General features: G+C 37.0%; 2 protein-coding genes across 3 annotated transcripts; both read left to right on the top strand.

Moving 5' to 3' along the window:
• The first annotated feature begins 7 nt into the window (after positions 1-7).
• LOC128231956 (tRNA (cytosine(38)-C(5))-methyltransferase-like) lies at positions 8-14933 on the top strand. 2 transcript variants are annotated; one of them, XM_052945245.1, is made up of 9 exons: positions 8-105; positions 3693-3802; positions 4961-5109; positions 9656-9767; positions 10934-11071; positions 11355-11842; positions 12131-12188; positions 13655-13811; positions 14773-14933. In XM_052945245.1, exons 1-9 carry the CDS (start codon positions 30-32, stop codon positions 14886-14888), a joined length of 1404 nt encoding a protein of 467 aa, XP_052801205.1. In that variant the 5' UTR covers positions 8-29; the 3' UTR covers positions 14889-14933. The 2 variants fall into 2 exon arrangements, with proteins under 2 accessions (XP_052801205.1, XP_052801204.1); XM_052945244.1 differs by having other exon boundaries at positions 11349-11842.
• Positions 14934-17671: 2738 nt separating this feature from the next.
• LOC128230898 (uncharacterized) lies at positions 17672-18346 on the top strand. The gene has a single exon (XM_052943325.1). It carries the CDS (start codon positions 17672-17674, stop codon positions 18344-18346), a length of 675 nt encoding a protein of 224 aa, XP_052799285.1.
• The last annotated feature ends 382 nt before the right edge of the window (positions 18347-18728 follow it).

The raw sequence follows: 18728 nt of genomic DNA, 5'->3' as shown, positions 1-18728 counted from the left end.
CGTTGAAAGCACCTGCTTCAACCACAAACATGGCTGCGCCCATGGAAGACATACGAGTCTTAGAATTGTACAGTGGAATTGGTGGGATGCATTATGCCCTGAAAGGTAATAGACACAATGCAATTATGTCATATACATTATCCATGAAATCGGTTCTTTTATGATGCCTTAGTATTTTACCGATTATCTGTTGTTTTGTATTATTTGAAGGTGCATAATTTTCGGGTAGGTCTTTTCGGATACTAATGCAAAAACAATAATCTGACACACAGAACGTGGCTAAGAGTATTTATCGTGCACATGCAGCAGTCCATTACTTTAAATTGTTTGTTCTGGTATTGGGAAAGGGAACCTAAATTTCAGGGTTCACATGTTTTGTTGAAAAATGCCACTTTTACCAGTTTTAGCAGTTATGATGGTGGTATATCAGATAATGCACTAGTCAATTGTAACCACGGCCTCCCAAGGTCAGAGGAATAGCGGGGACTTTGACTTTTGGTCCAGCCAAGCGCGGGTAAAATCTCTGCCCTGCGGGGAAGAATTGCTGATAAAATGCCCCCGCACCCCAGTGACCCTAGTTAATTACTGACCATTCCCCGCTATTTTGGGTGCAAAGACAAAACCACTGCATTCACCTGGCACTGCGGGGCCACCTAAAAGGTTAAAACATGGCAAATTTTCCCTGCTATCCCCGGAATACCCCCCGGATCTGGCAGGGCCGTGGTTATAATTGACTAGTGCATAATGGCATTGTTGTTGCCTATGGTCTTGTTTTGCTGTCAAATTCAATCTTTGAATCCCCCCACATACTCCTATCATAAAGACTGAGTACAGACTCATGCTGACCAATTATTTCAAAGTGGTGGCTTTGAACAGAAAGTTTCACCACTTCAAAGAGTCTATTGTCAACATCATCATGCAGTTATTGAGAATGTACAGTACACTCCACGCGGAACTACCACTTGCCGTTTTCCTTGGCGGATTTTGGTCATCGCGGACACGACATCCAATTGATCATAATCCTCTTTCCTCGGCGTTTTTACTCGTTCACCCACCGAGGCTGATCAGTGGACCATATAATTACAATCGCCGCGTTACTCGGAGGTAAAAACACCGCGAAACTCGGAGGAAAGCCGATAAGAATCTCCCACTATATCTAATTTTGTTTAATTTATTTGAGATTTTTTGCTACACCAGTAATTATTTATAAAAATAATTTATTTCGCGTACCTAATTTTCGGACATCCAAAGGACATCAATCATAACTTTCACACTTACCAAGTTTAACAGACTAAGATTATCTACCTAACCGTATACGCAACTGTTGACAAGTTAATTAGTAAATAACCATCCTAAACGATGTATTGCATGTAGAAAGAGGAAGTGTGAAATATTTATTGGAGAATTAAATAAACAGCAAGGGTAATCATGGGATTAAGAAAACAAAGACATGACATTTTTGTAAAACGATCTGCCAATAAACTTTAACTGTACCACACTTGTAGACTGTAAGAAGCAATTATGTACAGTTATACTTATTGAATCATCAATAAAAGTCAACACATTCAATGATTTATAGGTAACTAATTAATGTGATGAAATAAAGTTGGAAATGCAATACTTAAGTTACATTCGAAAACACCACTCAGACACATTAATCCTGCATAACAATATACATGCTCTCCATGAGATCCTCGTGGGTAAAACTGTGAGTTATGTGACGTCACACAGTGAGACTGTTTGATCTGAAGCCGATAGAATGTGTTATTCATTTCAATGCATGTATACAATGGTGTTTAATGGGATTTTAATTAACTTGATGAAGGATTTACACTTATATGCGTAATGAATAAGTTTAGAACCATTGATAACTACGGATAAATTAATAAGTGGTAAAATGCAAATTAAGAAAGAATGACCGAAAAATATTCACACTTACAAAGTTCTCAACACCTTCATAATACTCCAATCTAATTAAGTTCTCAACACCTTAATATAGTAAGAGAAAGATGACAATAACAAACACAAATACACGCTATGGTATATCTTTTAATTACATAATGTGAAAAACAACATTTGTTTGACGATGCTGATGAAAATTGATATGGAAATTTACAATAATTGTTTTTAAAAAGAAACTGACGGTACTTTGAAAAAAATAATTATTTAATAACAGAGCAATGTACTGTAGTAGCTATATGCACAAAACGCCGAGTTCCGCGATTAGGTCAATAAATCGATACGATCACCGGCGATACCGGCAATAAAACCCTCCATAGAAAACGATTAACTCGGTGCAACTCGGCGAAATTTAGCGAGGAAAAAGGTTGCGTACTCGGCGGAAATCCGCGATAAATTAAAAACGCCTCCGAGTCACCGAGGAAAGTGGTAGTTCCGCGTGGAGTGTACTGTAATTTAAAGATATGATTTAATTGGTTGGTTTAAATGAAACCAATGCACACTGTATGGATCAAGGCTTCATAAAAGTTTGAAACCTAAATCGGACCAGGCCTTAAAGTTTGGACACAAATTATTTGAACACATACATTTATTTTTAAAATTTATTTTCATACACCCAAAGGTTCATTCATATTTGTACTGAATTAAAACACAGCAAGTGTTGGTTATTATTTTTCTGATTGCATGGCATTTCCTGACCACCCTAGATGCAAATGTGGTAAACACAGTTTGTTAACCAGCCTAATGCACCAGTCAATTGGAACCACGTAACCGGGGGATACTGGGAAAAGCTGGGGAAATGGGCCGTGTTTTTACCTTTCTGGTGGCCCTGTAGTGCTGGGTAAATGGGGTGGTTTTGTCTTTGCGCCCAAAATGGCTGGCAATGGGGCTTTCTTAGAGTCCCTGGGGTGAGGGGGCCTTTGGCGGGGATTTTACCAGCAGTTTGTCCCCACAGGACGGGGATCTTACCCAGGCTTGGCTGGACCGAAAGTAAAAGTCCCCGCTATTCCCCAGACCTGGTGGGGCCGTGGTTACAATTGACTGGTGCATAAGTAGAGTGAATTGGGATCATATGGTATTCGCTTTCACTGCTTTAAAAACAATACATTGCAACACGCCTTTAATCTCTATACCGCTTGTGCCCTGACATCACAAAGAGTACCGTTTGATCTGCAGCCAGCATATAAGACACATTTCAATACATTTGTGAATAAGTTGTCAGCCTAATGTGTCTCTTTTGTTCTACCATGTTGTTTGGACTGATAACAAGCAGCTGCCATTAGAACATCTGATTGTTGTGATCATGTCCCTTTTATTGGCAATGTCAGGGGCAGTTGGAATTATTGGACTTAAAAATTGTAGTTACGGTTTTGCATGTAAGCACAATGACTAGACCCAAAGCTGGCACATTTTCAACATTTCTATTACAGCTGTTGTTAGATTCTAGGAACACATAATTTCAAACGCACAGTTGAAAATGTTTTATGTTCATAGAAATGTTCAAAGTGTGAAACAAAGTTTAATGTTTAAAGTAGCTGTTGTGGTATGGGTTTTATCCACCATACAATCGGCAGTGATAATTATTTTTAACATTGATTTAAAAATTTAAAAGTAATCTTATGTTTGGGCCCATGTGTGTTTGGTCTCTCTCCTCTGTTATATAAGATTCATTAATGATTATTTGATGCATATAATCTTATTACATTGCTTCTTTATTGTTTGTACATTTTCAGCTAGTGGTCTGAATTTCCATGTCATTCAGGCAATGGATGTCAACACGAATGCGAACGAAGTTTATAAACACAATTTTCCCGACACAAAAATAAACAGTAGCTCTATTGAGGTGAGTGTATATCATTGAAATTATCATGTTATAAGCTTTATTGCATAAACATGATTTTTTATGAATTCAGTGTTGAATTGTATCCCTTTTCCCCATTTTTATGCAATCTATTTGATGAGCGATTGATAAGTAATTGCTTCATAAATTTGAATTTTCTTTTTCAATATTAAAAATATAACTTATTAGTTATATTAATGAACAGTTAATAAACCATTGTCATAACTCTTATGTTACTTGAAATTAGTTGGGCAAAAATGAAGCCATGCTGTTATTGTTTATAGCTCAAAACCTCCTATAGTGACAATTATTCAACAAAACCATTTCAGTGCTCAAGTATCTATAAGTTTGGTATGTTTAAGTCTGCTCCAACAATGACTGAATCAAAAAAAGTACATGTAAATTACATCTTGTTAATTGACATAATTCATTTTGTCATGGAATGTTGTAATAACTGTAATATTGATAAATTTGTCTCTTTTTTTATTTTAGTAATAGTTCTTAGCTCATGAGTTTATATTTATTATCATATTAAGGAAATAATATATAATCCATTTATTTTAACTTGTGTGCTGAGTGTTTAGTTGTCCTAAGGGCACTGAGTTGAAACCTGGAAATTGCTGCAACTCGGTTCAATAAGGACAACTAAGCCATCAGAAAGTTGTATGCACCCATTTATTGAAAATACCTTTGATCTCTGCGTAAAATACATACATGTACATGATTTGCAGTAACCATAGTGAAATAATGATTGTAGTACACACTGTGTATGTTTTTATTGGCAAATCAATTTTTTTATACAATAAGACAGATAACTGCATTGATTTGAGTGTGCTCATGTCTTAGTGTTTGTCTCCACTTCTTTTGCGTTGATGTCATATAACTAGATTTTCGTATTTTTTTAAAAGCTGAGTTTGTGCCCTAATTTTAATTTTACATAAATACATTGAAAAATGAAGAAGCACTTGCTTATGGAATGTGCTTTTCTCCTACATTTATTATCAAACAATGAGGTATGCATGCATAATTGATGTTGTGTCGTTTTGGACAAAGAGTTACCAATAGAATTGTAATATAATTTTTACACCAGCAAACATGACATTTTGAGATTGAAATACATGTACATGTATAGCACAGAGATTCTCCCTACTCTTTATACAGGCACTGACGTCTGCCCAGTGGTCAGCTATGAAAGTGGACATGGTGCTAATGAGCCCGCCTTGCCAGCCATTCACCCGTGTAGGCAAACAGCAGGATGTGAACGATGTTCGTACTCGATCATTCCTACACATTCTTCACCTCATAGAAAAGTATGAACTTTTGTTATTTGGAATTCAGATCTACAAATGTGATATTATTGTATAATTCTAATGTGTACTTTTAAGTTTTTATTTTTAACTAGGTTTTTCCAAAGTGAATCCTGGTTATTAGAATGACCTGGGACCAATAATCCTTCTCTCTGGAATGACATACGTTGTTGTTTTAGGGCAGGTGGCGTCTTTAGGAAGAGCTTATGGATACCTTTCAGCGGGATTGCATTTTGGGCACCAAGGGTCAAGGTCACTGTAGCTAAAAATAGAAAAACAGTTGATACTGAATAATTTAAGTTAGGGTTGACATATTGTGACCTTTCAAGGTATTGACTTTGGGGCCCCTAGGGCCAAGGTAAAGGTCACATACCTTTTTGTGACCAAACTTGATACAATGGATGTAGAGTTTATGGAGACCTTTTTATGGGATTGCTTTTTGTACCCCTTGGGCCAAGGTCACTGTCACTAAACATAGATGAAAGGTTGAAACTGAATCTCACAACAAAGGCTGAAGTTCTTCTGTCAATAATGGAAAACCTTATTTCATTGCATTGCATGTTTCTTGTTAAGGCCAAATAAAAAAATAGGTGCGTTTCAGGTAACGCTGCCAAAAAAAAATAGGGTAGGTAGGTCGGAATATTTTTTTTATTTTTTTTTTATTTTTTTTTTGATATATTGATTTCAGTAACTGTTGACTCAGAAAGTACCAAAAATAAAAGTCATCAATTTTCAAGTTTATCAGTAGTTTTTAAACATGTTCCATGCTTCAAAGGAAACATTCTTTATTTGTCTGGTTAAATACTTTGACAATGATGGTTGGATTTCAACTAAGTTATGGTACAACACTCTGCTTTTATTTAAGACTTTCCAGGAACGGTTTTAATTTTCTTTATGCACCCTTTTGCTTTCAATCAGCCTCTGTAGAATGCTAACCTCCCTGTAACATAATTACATGACGAGTGGGACAGCAAATTTACCATATAAGCCAAGGAAACCTCAATGCTGTCAAGAGGACCTGGGGGTTCAGATTTGAAGAACAAGTAACATGCAGATTTTATTGCCAAAATTGCACACTTAAGTCTGACATATCAATCCAAAAGTCAGTATCTGACACATTTGTATCTGACAAGAAAATATAGTTCAAGAATTAAGATATACTTGCCACACAAGCACAAACTATCCGTAATTCACCTTAGAGTCCGGACAAGCTAAAAATTCGGACATCCATTATTATTTTCAAAAATAATTTATTTTAGGTACCTAATTTTCGGACACCCAAAGGACATCGATTGTAACTTTTACAGTTGCTAAGTCTCACAGACAAATATTATTGATCGTTATCGTTACAATGCCTGGCTAGATTACCTAACCGTATACATCACTGTGATAAGTTAGTTAGTTACTACCCATCCTAAACGATTTATTGCCTGTTGAAAAGGATGTGTGATATATTTAATGGAGGATTAAAGAAACAACAAGGGCAATCAAGAGATTAAGAAAACACAGACATGACATGTTTGTAAAACGATCCGCCAATAAACTTTGGAACTTGTACCACACTTTTAATATAGACTTTATGAAGCAATTATCGTACAGTAATACTCATTGTAACATCAATAGAACAATACAAATCAACACATTCAATGATACAGGTAACTATTTAATGTGATGAATTAAAGTTAGAAATGCAATACTTAAGTTACAATCGAAAACACCACTCAGAAACATTAATCCTGCATAGCAATATCCATGCTCTCCATGAGATCCTCGTGGGTATAACTGAGAGTTATGTGACGTAACACAATGTGAGTGTTTGATCTGAAGCCGATAAAAGGTGTTTATTCATTTCAATGCATGTATAAAATGGTGTTGGATGGGATTTTAATTAACTTGATGAAGGAGTTACACTTATAGGCGTAATAACCATTGATAACTACGGATAAATTAATAAGTGGTAAAATGCAGACATGAAGAAAAAAGGCAGGTTTACCATACATGTAGATAAAATGTAAAAATGGTTATTTTTTATGAATTCGGAGAACGAAAAATTAATTATTTTAAGGTGTCCGAACTCTAAGGTGAATTACGGTAAATACATTCAGAAATCCAACTCTAATATTGTCAACTTTACGTACATACATTTCGTAACAAATGCTTTTCGTACCCAAATCACATTCTTTTCAGGGAAACATAGGTTAGGGTCGGCGGGGAAAAAATAGGGTCGGTCGGGTAACCTGAAACAGACCTATTTTTTTATTTGGCCTTATGTGATAATTTTGAGGAGACCCGCAAATTTGTTTGTAAAACCCATTCTTGCATGTTTGATGTAAAACTGTGTATGGATATTTCCATAGTAATATTTCTTTGCATGCAATAAACTATCACAAATTGAAGCAAAGTGAGATACTTTATTTGCCCAGCTGTTCAAAAATGACGTTACCAAACAAGACATTGGATGATCTTAAGAGTTCAGCTATTTTAATTTTCAAGCTTTACTTAACACGTTATATGAATAAACAACATTGATATTGCATGATGACAAAGTACTTTATTTTGGCTTTTTTTGTTGAGAAATTACCGATTCTATCCTTGCTTTATAATATGAGATTTGTATGTTAATTCACTTTATTGATACTTTTATGACAAAAACAATCATGTTGTGTTGTAAGAATAACATTCATTTTTATATCAAGAGATTCAAAATTGTCTGAATAAGGACATGACTTTGAGGTTTCTGGCTTGTGAAATTCGTCTGGATGAATTAATTCCTTTGTGGGTTAGGTAGATATTTGGTTGTGAGTCAGTGAATAGCTTTCAATATCAGGTCCTCGCAATTCATAGACAGGAACAGGGCAAAACATTCCTATTGTACATCAGATAATGACCTGCCCTAAAGGTGTTTTTTTTGTGGATAATGAGAGCAAGTTCGATGTTTTTTGCGCAAGCAGACACAGATGTGTTGAACTTTATATTAATGGTAAATAAAATGCTTTGTACCTTATCATCTTAATTATGCCCCCTTCGAAGAAAAGGGGGTATATTGCTTTGTATCGGTCCGTCGGTCGGTGGATAGGTTCGTTGGTCGTCAGTCAGTCCGTCATTAGACCAGAGCTTGTTCAAGTAATAACTCGACAATTCCTGGGCCTATTGTCATCAAACTTGACACAAAGGTTTGGCCTGACCAGTAGATGACCCTTATTGATTTTTGGGTTCATTGGGTCAAAGGTCAAGGTCACAGTGACCATCAACAGGAAAAGGTTGTCAAAGCTTGTCCGAGTGAAAACTCAACAATGCTTGGACCTATGGTCATCAAACTTGATATTGAGGCTTGACCTGACCAGTTAAATGACCCCTATCGATTTTTGTCCCAATGACCTTCAATGCTAAGGTTGTCTGAGTGATAACTCGACAATGCCTGCACCCATGGCCCTCAAACTTGACTCTGAGGTTGGGCCTGACCAGTAGATGACTCCTTATGATTTTAGGGGTCGTCCGGTCAAAGGTCAAGGTCACAACTCATATTGGTCATCAAAATTACGTCATATTTACTTATTCCCTGCTGCTATTGATTTTAAGGGTCATCTGGTCAAAGATCAAAGTCTCAGTGACCTTTAACTCAAACTTTTCCTGGATCTTTGGTCATCAAACTTGACATGAAGGTTGGGTCTGACCAGTAGATGACTCTTATTAATTTTAGGGGTCATTGGGTCAAAGGTCAAGGTCACAGTGACCTTTAACGCATAAAGGTTGACAAAGCATTTCTGAGTGATAACTCAACAATGCCTGGACCTGTGTTTATCAAACATTACATGGAGGCTGGGCCTGACAAGTAGATGACCCCTATTGATTTAAGGAATCATCGGTACAATGGTCAAGGTCACAGTGACCTTGAATGCGAAAAGGTTGTCCGAGTTAAAACTGATCAATTCCTGCACCCATGGCCCTCAAACTTGACTTTGAGGTTGGGCCTGGGCTGTAGATGACCCCTTTTGATTTAAGGGGTCAAAGGTCAAGGTCACAATTCATATTGGTCATCAAAATTACGCCATATTTACTTATTCCCTGCTGCTAAGAGGATACATGTTTATCCGCAAATATCAATCTTCATCTGAACATGATTAAAAACTGTACCTACTATACTCACTTTTTGAATGGTCATAATCTTAAAACTGCCTTAAAGGCATCCAATGTCAATGACAAATCAGCTGTCATTTCGGTCCATGCATATTTCATTCAATTGTCTATATAATCCTGACAAGATGGTGCTCAGAGGGCTGCATAATGTTTGACAAACATCCCTGTTCTATTCCGAAATACGTTGAACTGTACAAAAAAGTTTTTGCCAATGTCTATATGTAAAACTCTTAATTAAATTAACTTTCAATTAAATTAAATCCTTTACCTTATTACTTTAGAAGAAAATGCTTTACCAATGTTATGATTCATAAGGTTTAAGTATAACTAATACACATTAATAATGAAGTTATATTTATCAAGGAAACTTGCAGTTTTAATAAATAAGTACATCATTCTTACACACACACAGAATAGAAGACAAGCCATCCTACATACTGGTGGAGAATGTGAAGGGCTTTGATGCATCTGAGTCACGACAACGATTGTTGGACACTCTCAACAGATGTGGCTACAATGTCAGGGTATGGAGGTGCTTTCGGTTTTGACTGAAATGCTTTTATTGACAATATGCTTCTGTGTTTGTGTTTAGACAAATAACATGTTTATATTTCACTGTAGTATCAAATTGATAAATGCAGTTTGTTAATGAGCAGTATTGTTCACACGAACACCTGTTGATGAGCGGTATTGTTAGCACAAAACCTGTTAAAGAACGGTATTGTTAGCACAAAAAGTGTAAATGAGCGATATTGTTATCACAAACTCTGTTAATGGGTATTATTGTTAGCACAGACCCTGTTAATGATCCTTATTGCTAGCACCATCCCTGTTAATGAGCATGATTGTTAGCACAACCCCTGTTAATGAGCGTTATGGATTGCACAGACCCTGTTTATGAGCGTTATTGGTAGCACAGACCCTGTTTATCAGCGTTATTGGTAGCACAGACCCTGTTTATGAGCATTATTGGTAGCACAGACCCTGTTTATGAACGTTATTGGTAGCACAGACCCTGTTTATGAGCGTTATTGGTAGCACAGACCCTGTAAATGAGTGTTATTGTTAGCATAACCCCTGTTATTGAGCGGTAGCACAAACTCTGTTAAGGAGCCGTATTGTTAGCACAAACCCTGTTAATGAGCGGTATTGGTAGCATAAACTCTGTTAATGAGCATTATTGTTAGCACAGACCCTGTTAATGAGCATTATTGCGAACACAACCCCTGTTAATGACTGGTATTGTTAGCACAAACCCTGTTAATGAGCATTATTGTTAGCACAACCCCTGTTAATAAGCGTTATTGTTAGCACAGACCCTGTTAAAGAGCATTATTGCTAGCACAACCCCCTTTTAATGAGCAGTATTGTTAGCACAACCCCTGTTAACTGAGCGATATTGTGAGCACAAACCCGGTTAATGATAGTTATTGTTAGCACAGATAGTTATTGTTAGCACAGCTCCTGTTAATTAGTGTTATTGTTAGCAGAACCCTTCTTAATGAGCATTATTGTTAGCACAACCCCTCTTAATGAGCGTTATTGTTAGCACAACCCCTGTAAATGAGCATTATTGCTAGCACAATTCCTGTTAATGAGCGTTATTTTTAGCACAAACTCTTGTCATTTTCAATGAAACCTTTCAATGTAGAAATTCAATGTAAAAGTGTTTTTTTCAACACATTTGTAGGAATATTTGCTGACTCCCCTCCAGTTTGGTATTCCCAATTCCAGACTGAGATATTTCCTGATTGCAAAGAAACAACCCCTTTCGTTCCATTTTGACAATTGTCTAACATCACTGGACAATTGCGGAGATTCTCCAAACGTAAGTTGTATAGACTAGAAATAAAAAAATAGATTTTAATGCATGGTGGTAAAACTGTCTCTATTTGCCCAATCACTATAATTCAATATCTGTCTGAGAGAATAGAACTATTCTTTGACAGAACCTTATTGCTGAAAACATGCAATGAGAAATATTCGCTGGTTGATATTTGTATACCCATTCATATTGTTTATAAAGCACTTGAAAACTAGCAAACAATTCAGGAACGACATATTATGACAAGAGCAACAAGAATACTAGTTGTTAAACATTTCAGATTCAGATTCAAACATCTCTTCCCCAAGTTTGCGTCGATTGGATGACATTCAGACAAAAAGCCCTAGATGAGCCATCAGAAGCGTTGACTCAGTCTTGTTGCTGTGGAGCAATTCTTAAACAAGAAAGAATAGATTCACAAAACAAAACTTCTGAATCCGGAGAAAGTTCTTGCAAACGTATAAAATTGGACAATAAGAGTTGTAGTGATTCTGTTGAACTTACTTCTGAAGTTGTCTTAAATTGTGATACACAAAGCGGCAATGGTTTGACTTGTATTTGTTTAGAAAACTATGGCAGAAACATGAGACAGAGTAACGAAAATGATCCACTGTCACACAAACCATGCTTGCCACTGCACTGCTTTCTAAAAGAAGATAATATGTCAGATGAAGAATTTGAAAAATATAAAGTACCCGACAAAGACTTGAAAAGATTTGTTATCATGGATTTGGTGAATCCTTGTTCCAAGAAGACAAACTGTTTTACAAAAAGGTAGAAGAAATTATGTGGTATTTCTCAGCTTAATATTTGTTTGCATTAGTTCAGACATCTCAATTATGAAATCTCTCTGAATATAACGATTTCATTGTCAAACATTTTTTCAGATGTATTTTGTTGATACTTTCTGTCTTGAAGGGTATCTATCTCCTCCAGAATTTTTTTAACCATTTTCTGTCTTTCATCTATTTACAACAAAACAGTATCAAGTAAAATATTGAAAAGATGAAAACGTGTTTGAATCTTTCCTAGTAAAGATATAAAAATACCATTTCGTAATAGGTATGGCCACTATGTTGAGGGAGCAGGATCTGTGGTTCTGACAACCCAGCATGTCAAGGTAAGGTATTTCGCACATATGATTATTCTAGGTCATTTTTAGCTCTACTGGCCAAAGGCCAGAAGAGCTTATGCGATGGTAATGTGTACATAGTATGTGCGTCCGTGCATCCGTGCGTCTGTAAACAATTCCTTGTTAACTCGATACAGCCTTCAGTTTTGATTGTATCTCGATGAAACCTGTACAGTATCTACATATCCATTAGAGCTTGGTTCCTTTCGAAAAACAGCCAGATCCGCCCATGCATGCCTAGATTATGGGCCTTGATAGTATAAAAAATCAGTGTGTCTGTAAACAATTCCTTGTTAACACGATACAGCCTTCAGTTTTGATTGTATCTCGATGAAACTTGTACAGTATCTACATATCCATTAGAGCTTGGTTCCTTTCGAAAAACAGCCAGATCCGCCCATGCATGCCTATATTATGGGCCTTGATAGTATAAAAAATCAGTGCTTCTGTAAACAATTCCTTGTTGACACGATACAGCCTTCAGTTTTGATTGTATCTCAATGAAACTTGTACAGTATCTACATATCCATTAGAGCTCGGTTCCTTTCGAAAACCAGCTAGATCTGTCATGCATGTCTAGATTATGGGCCTTGAAATGATAAGATTATGGGCCTTGATAGTATAAAATAAATGCTATTGTGTAAAAAATGCTTGCGAACATGATACAGTCTTCAGTTTTGATTGTATCTCGACGAAACTTGTACAGTATACAGATATCCACAAGAGGTTGGTTCTTTTCGAAAACAGTGATGTTGACCACACAAACCCAGCCTGTAGAGCATAGGCCCTTTTGGGCCTTTTGTTTCCATACACATGCATTTGATAGGTTGCATTAGATCTAAGACAAATAGTTGACAGTTGAGGTCTGAGGTCTTGCATTTTATACCCACATAATACTCTTCCTCCTCGAAGACGGAATACTTGCATGTAAACTAAATGGTAGATTTGCAAATACAATGTAACACTAATTGATAAATTGAGTGACTGATATTATTTTCGTAAAATTAACATATCTGATGCTTTAGAACTAACAGTTATATCATCAGTATTAATGCCATTTAGCTACATGTAGAACGGGCTACTCCTACTTAACGAGTGTTCAGCTTGATTGCCCACCTTTTTACACACGTCCACACAGCCTTTAATATAGTATTGCCTTGGAGTATATTTAGGTTGCAACATACTTAAGAATCCTAAAAAATGTTTTTATTTTATAGATAAATTTATATCAAAACACTGTTAGTTTTGGTTATATGTTTTGTTGGGCGAGGTGAAAGTAAACGTACAAGACAAGATTTTATTTAAATTCTAAGTGAAGCAGGGCTTCTAATGCCATGCATTCGGGATTAAGCTTCTGTCAAGGATTTCTAAGTCATTTTTTATTATAATGGGTGCGTTGCTTTTACTAGTTAAGACATACTCGAAGTTAAAGCCACTTAATCTTTAAATTTCAGAGCATCGAAAGAGCTTCTGTTCTCAAGGGAGCAATAGTTTTAGCCGAGAAGAAACATGATTGGACGGATGAGGACATTGAAGTCGTCCGCTGTCTTCACCTTAGATACTTCACACCTCGAGAAATAGCTAATATCCTGTGCTTCCCAGCGGACCTCGGTGAGATAATGATTAATTTAACTGGTCCTTTGATAATAAATGACATTTGCAGACCTTTAGTCTAATCTAATATATATAGAACTAACAGTGTGGGTCTCTACAACCTTTATAGAAAGGTGAAAAAAGCACTGTGCTGAGCATAATTGAAAGAAATACTAAGGTGATTTATACGTGGACATCTACTATTTCTTAGTGTTGCTTTACTTGTAATCAGTGCTCAAAGTTGCCATTATTCTTATTTTTTATACCCGACTGGAATACCGTTTTTCAAATTTCAGCGATAGAACCGTCAGCCAATATGAACGTACATAATGTATCGCTTTCCGTCAACTCAATGTTTCCCGAAACGCAACAACCAATCATTTTCTTGCCTTGTGCTGTATTAAAGAGTCATTTGTTTTGGCTTCCACATTTGACGTAAAGACATGTTTCCACGTACATACTTGAGTTAAACTTTGATTAAATGTTTTAGGCCTGTCAGTGGTGGCACCAACGGTTATTTATTGAAATAACACTCTAAAACGAAAAAGGGGTGACTTTTCTTAAGCAAGTATTTTTTTGATGCTCTGATGAGTTATGGGTTTTGGTTAACATGCAATGTATACTGACGGAATTGATAGAGTGTCGGAACTTTCAAACGTTATATTTTCATACCGGCCTGGTAGCGCCATCGTCGGCAACCCGTTTTCTTTATATTTTCACTACATTGATACCGTCTGGAAATTTACCTGCGAAATCGCGTGTTCACGATATTTATGAGGTTGGGAATGAGACTCTTCTAATGAAATCGCATGTTTACAAACTATAAGAAGATTATATATGATCTCATACAGGGGTTTTGTTACTAAAAATAGAAAATTATAAACGATGTTATTTCATTGGCTAAGATTAAATGAACTTCTTATAGCACATTTACATATGTCAATTCGAAAGAGTAAATATATATTTGATTTCTTTTCAGGTTTTCCGGATAGTTTGTCAACACGGCAGTTGTATATGTTGCTTGGAAACAGCTTGAATGTTCACATCGTCTCCGTTCTGCTTCGCCTGTTGACCGTTGGAGATAACGTTTCTTAACTTTTTTGCAAAGTGAAAATAAAAATAAATATATCTGTCTGAATTTCAGTTCTACCCCTTGAAGACGTTATTATACGCCTCTTGTTATTTTATCAACTGATCCGTATACATTTGATAAAGATAATTCGTGAAAACGATCATGATTCGGATAATACTGAAGATGACTTTTGCGATGGTCCAACCTAACAGGACAAAACCTGTAAGGAATGATTCATGAGTGTTCTTTTTAAACCCTTTGAATGAAGTTCATTCACTGCAGAACTGCGGTTGCCTAGATACAGTTAACTAGAACATGTTCCATGATGATACTCAGTATCTTTATGTTCTCTACCAAGTTTATTTAAATCATACAAAATAGTTTATCATTGCGGTCGGCGTCAAATGGTATTAAAACAGCAAACCAATAATACCGACCATTATGGGTATAGCGGCGATTTTGTATCGCAACAACCGAATTCAATTATAAAAAAAAAAAAAATGCAATGAACAGTTATATCATAGAATTAATTTGTCGGAATTTAATAAATAGTAGAGTGTATGAATGAAACATATAATGGCAATTACAGGGAAAGGCCCAGTATAAAAATTAAGCCCTGTTTAGAAGCCCAACGTAAGTTTCAAACGATTATTAACTGGAGACACAATCATATAAACTCCACGTACACAAATACATACACAGCAAACAGAACTAGCTCGCATCAAGATAGCTCGTTGGCTAACTCTAACAATGAAGTCGTATAAAACGCACACTGGCATAGAATTATAACAGCATATTGCATCGATACAAAACATCAAACTACAATAGAAATCAATAATTTAGCAACTGATTAAACCCTCTCGGAAATATGCGCGATAAGTGGTTTCGGTGGCTTGATCTACTAGTACATATTCTACTGTGGTTGAATTTTTTATAAATGAATACATATATACGGTCAGCGATGAATTGCGTCACGTGAAAATCGTGGGCAACCAGTTTTATAAACAAAAAAAATAAACCGTTCAATAGTAATTTTCGTGATATTTTTTCCCAGAGATTTATTTATTTGTCAAAGACAGACGTCTAATTGTTTTGCTAGGATTTTTGCGCACGTCAGAAATGATTCGTGTCTTGAGAATGTCAGTCAATACGTAAAATGATAATTCCCGTGGGCTGCATTACTATGAGCCTGAACAACAACAATGTGATGACGAACTTTTCTTGAGTTACTTCGGCAAATGACACATTTTATGACATGTTCATTGTAAGAAGCCTTACATTTATAGCGAAAACGTTAATTGATCAGTGCATGTTACGTTACAACGCATTTCATGACTAATTGTATGGTCAGGGTCCGTATTCAATAAGCATCTAAGTAATAATTTTCAACTAAGTGAAAAATTGCCATTTTTCTAATTTGAATTTTAAGAAAACGAACAATGTTTGTACACCAAAAATATGAAAATAAGCAAGGAAATGGTCTCAACAATTTATGCATATGAATAAATCTGATGAAAAGTAGCCGGTTTTTAAAATAATCGTTGTCAAAAAGTACGAACTTCTCACTAAGTTAAAGATATACACTAAGATGCTTATTGAATACGGCCTCAGAACAAAAGGTATAGATGTAGGTTTATTTCCTTCCCTAACATGAAGAGAAGAGCTAACATGAAACAAGACACGTTTGGTATAATATACTGGCGTCAAACCGTCACTTTCTTGTTACTTCGATGGTCGTGGGTTTTGAAATTCCCTCAATGGAGAGAGCAATAAATATACTCCAAAACTGTGTTTTTTGAATGATGTAAATTATCACATCTTACATTTATTTCAATAAACCGACAAGTGAAAATGTTTGGAACTGACTGTACATGTGTCGCATATATTAATTGAAACACGAACAAATACAACATTTCAAATATAATATTCAACAAAGATACAAACACTAACATAAGTAAATGTCTGAATGGATATGACGTCATACATGAATTTGTTCACATTGGCAAGTGCAAAAGCCTGTGACTAGCCTGTGATCTGAAGGGTAAATGGTATACGTGCAGGGAAGAATTACGTTTATGGGTGAAGAAATGGGAACAAGTAATTACTTGTATATTTATTATTTCATTCGATGTTTAGTCGACGTACAATCCAATTCTTATGAAAAACAAGCACATAAAAAACTACATTAAAACAAATAATAGAAATATATGTATTCAACACCAATCTTGTATAATTATTTTTTTTCACGATTTTATTGAAACATACACATTTTGTTTAAATAGGCTGCAAATGCAGAATATTATAAAAAGCAAAACCGAAAGCAAACTTCTACCTGTCGATCTGTATCACATTCAAGTCCCCAAGAATTGTTCTTGTACAGAATGAGGTACAGAACACCTGCGCAAGTAAAGGAAAACTAATAGTTATAGCTCGACTTAAATGATTTGTACATCTTCTGTCATTTCAATTTATCTTTGTGAAGTTTATCATTAATGCGTAGACTCGTAATACGAGTTCGAATCCCGTAAATATTTTTGAGGCAAATGGGCATTTCTGTCAATCAAGTTATTTTCCTAGGGATAAATAACTTATACTTATATCTTTCAATTATTGATTAAAACAAAAACATATGACTTAATGTATGTGGGTCATTATTCAGATTAATACTGAAAATGTTAACGTGCGATACGATTAACAAGTTGGCAAGTCTGTTTATATCTTAAAGCACATACCTTATAAACCGGCGGTCAATGATTCGATCTCCACACCAAGCTGTCAATGGTTTGAGCCCCACTCCAGGCGGTCAATGGTACGAGCAACACACCAGGCGGTCAATGGTTCGAGCCCCACACCAAGCTGTCAATGGTTTGAGCCCCACTCCAGGCGGTCAATGGTACGAGCAACACACCAGGCGGTCAATGGTTCGAGCCCCACACCAAGCTGTCAATGGTTTGAGCCCCACTCCAGGCGGTCAATGGTACGAGCAACACACCAGGCGGTCAATGGTTCGAGCCCACACCAAGCTGTCAATGGTTTGAGCCCCACTCCAGGCGGTCAATGGTACGAGCAACACACCAAGCTGTCAATGGTTCGAGCCCCACACCAAGCTGTCAATGGTTCGAGCCCCACTCCAGGCGGTCAATGGTTCGAGCCACACACCAGGCGGTCAATGGTTCGAGCCCCACTCCAGGCGGTCAATGGTTCGAGCCACACACAAGGCGGTCAATGGTTTAAGCCTCACTCCAGGCGGTCAATGGTTCGAGCCACACACCAGGCGGTCAATGGTTCGAGCCCCTCTCCAGGCGGTCAATGGTTCGAGCCACACACCAGGCGGTCAATGGTTCGATCCCCACACCAAGCGGTCAATGGTTTAAGCCCCACTCCAGGCGGTCAATGTTTCGAGCTACACACCAGGCGATCGATGGTTCGATCAACCCACCAAGCTGTTAATGGTTGGAGCCCCACTCCAGGCGGTCAATGATTCGAGCCCCACACCAGGCGGTCAATGATTCGAGCCACACACAAGGCGGTCAATGGTTCGAGCCACACACAAGGCAGTCAATGGTTCGAGCCACACACAAGGCGATCAATGGTTCGAGCCACACACTAAGCTGTCAATGGTTCGAGCCCCACTTCAGGCAGTCAATAGTTCGAGCCCCACACCAGGCGGTCAATGGTTCGAACCCCACTCCAGGCGGTCAATGGTTCGAGCCACACACTAGGCGGTCAATGGTTCGAGCCACACACAAGGCGGCCAATGGTTCGAGCTACACACTAAGCTGTCAATGGTTCCAGCCCCACACCAAGCTTTTAATGGTTCGAGCCCACACCAAGCTGTCAATGCTTGGAGCCCCATTCCAGGC

This window comes from Mya arenaria, chromosome 4 (assembly GCF_026914265.1).
Source record: "Mya arenaria isolate MELC-2E11 chromosome 4, ASM2691426v1".
In the NCBI taxonomy this organism is placed as follows: Eukaryota; Metazoa; Mollusca; class Bivalvia; order Myida; family Myidae; genus Mya; species Mya arenaria.
Note: the sequence above shows the minus strand (reverse complement) of the source record. Positions and strands in the feature narration are given on the sequence as shown.